General features: G+C 51.0%; 1 protein-coding gene across 1 annotated transcript; it reads right to left on the reverse strand.

Moving 5' to 3' along the window:
* Positions 1-532: 532 nt before the first annotated feature.
* Positions 533-1,205, reverse strand: LOC138350207 (transcription elongation factor A protein-like 5). The gene is made up of 2 exons (XM_069300555.1): positions 1,190-1,205; positions 533-957 (listed from the first exon to the last, which is right to left on the reverse strand). Exons 1-2 carry the CDS (start codon positions 1,203-1,205, stop codon positions 533-535), a joined length of 441 nt encoding a protein of 146 aa, XP_069156656.1.
* Between the last annotated feature and the right edge of the window lie 826 nt (positions 1,206-2,031).

Raw genomic sequence — 2,031 nt, forward strand, 5'->3', positions numbered from 1 at the left:
GGGAACTTTAGTATCGTTACGAGGATATAAAGCATAGCCTTGAGGCCCAAGGCCATTCTATCCTCCAGGTGGATACCTTCATTCTGCCCTCACGTGGTCCAGACCATCAACTTCTTTGGGTTGTGAAGGTCACGTTCGATGGTTAATCCCTTCCCTCTTCAATCATTCGTACTGGTGTCGGTACTCCATTCAGGAGTACATCCCCTCTCCTCGTCTCTGCAGCAGCTGCTAGGGATTTCGGCATGGTCTCTTCAGGGGCACAAGTGAAATGTGCGTCTGCCCCTTGTGTGGAACTTCGGGTCATTCGATGACGGAGTGCCCTTCTTACCAAACTCTACATCAATTGCGGTGATGCCCACCCTATCTTCACACGCATGTGTGCATTTCAAATTTGAGGAAGCCATTCTCAATTTAAAGTATCGCGATCATTTGTCATTTCCTGAGGTTAGGCACCGGATTCGCCATCTTCTTTCTCTAGAATGTCATATGCTCGTGTGTTGCGTTTCCCCTCTACTCACTCTCTCCCACTTTCTCAGTTTCGCAACCGTTTCGAGGTCTTGGACCACGACACCTGCACCGCCACCTCAGCAGCTCCTTTGCATTCTGGGCTTGAGGGTCCTCCTGGTTCTCTGTATGGTGTTTCCTTACTTCCTTCCTGGTCTTCCTTGTCTCCTTTGCCCTCCTTGTCTCCTTTGCCCTCCTTGTCTCCTTTGCCCTCCTTGTCACCTTTGCCCTCCTTGTCTCCTTTGCCCTCCTTGTCTCCTTTGCCCTCCTTGTCTCCTTTGCCCTCCTTGTCTCCTTTGCCCTCCTTGTCTCCTTTGCCCTCCTTGTCTCCTTTGCCCTCCTTGTCTCCTTTGCCCTCCTTGTCTCCTTTGCCCTCCTTGTCTCCTTTGCCCTCCTTGTCTCCTGTGCCCTCCTTGTCTCCTGTGCCCTCCTTCCCTTCTCGCCCCTCCCCTCCTTCTTAACCCTCCCCTCTGTCTCCTGGTCCTCCTCACCGCTTGCCTGTCCATCCTCCTCCCAACGTTCGGCATGTTGCCCATTCCCGTTCTCTTTCTCCAGCTGAAACTGTCGAGGCTGTCGCCCAGTATATTACTGATGGTACGCATATTTCTCTACGTCAGAAGAGTAAGCCTGGCACCTCTTCCTTTTTCCTCCATGGCGGGTAAGGTGGCTTCGATGTATTCCTCACCTTTCGACTCCGACATAATCCCTGCTTCACCTCCCTTTTCACTGGCGGGGTCTCTTGTCCCTCCTAAGAAGGTTTCCTTGGCCCTTGATCCTCTCTTGGATGCTGCCCTTGCTTCGGTGCCATCACCGGTTGTCCTCCTTGCCCCCTTACCCGCTCCTCTCTGTTGCCTGCTCCCGCTCCGGACTGTCCATTCGCCCCTGGTCCGTCAGTCCTGCTCCCTTGTCTTGGTTATCTTTGCTAGCTTTACCTGTGCTCTGTTCCCCTGATTTCACTGATCCTGATCCTGTTCTTCTTAATTCTACTGTTCTGCTTTGTCTTTGTTTCTCCCTTATTAGCTCTGTTTTTTTTCGTCAGTTCTTCAATGGACTGTTCGTGGTTTTTATGGCAACTTCCATACTCCGACGTCTGATCACTCAGTATTTCCCGCTTTGTGTTTCTCCAGGAGCCAATGCTTGGCTCTCGTCCTGGTAGCTTCCATGGTTATTCCTTTTTCTCTTCGCCTCCAGATCTTGCTGGGGCCCCTGCCTGTACTGCTCTCTTGATATTCCCTTCGTTCCTCTAATTTTTCAGTGGCCCATTCAGTGTTCTGCAGCCCGTATCATTGTGAGTAAATGGTATACAGTCTGTTCTATTTATCTCCCCCAAAATATCCCTCTTTCTCTTCCTGATCTTAAACACCTGTTGGACTCCTTACCAGAGCCTGTGCTCCTTTTGGGTGATATTAACTGTCGGCATACCCTCTGGGTAGATGTTCTGGCAAACACCCGGGGCTGCCTTCTTGACTTTTGTTCTTCGGTCTCTACCGAATTCTGGTGAGCCAACTCATGTTTACTTCAGCACAT

This window comes from Procambarus clarkii, chromosome 44 (genome assembly GCF_040958095.1).
Source record: "Procambarus clarkii isolate CNS0578487 chromosome 44, FALCON_Pclarkii_2.0, whole genome shotgun sequence".
NCBI lineage: Eukaryota > Metazoa > Arthropoda > Malacostraca > Decapoda > Cambaridae > Procambarus > Procambarus clarkii.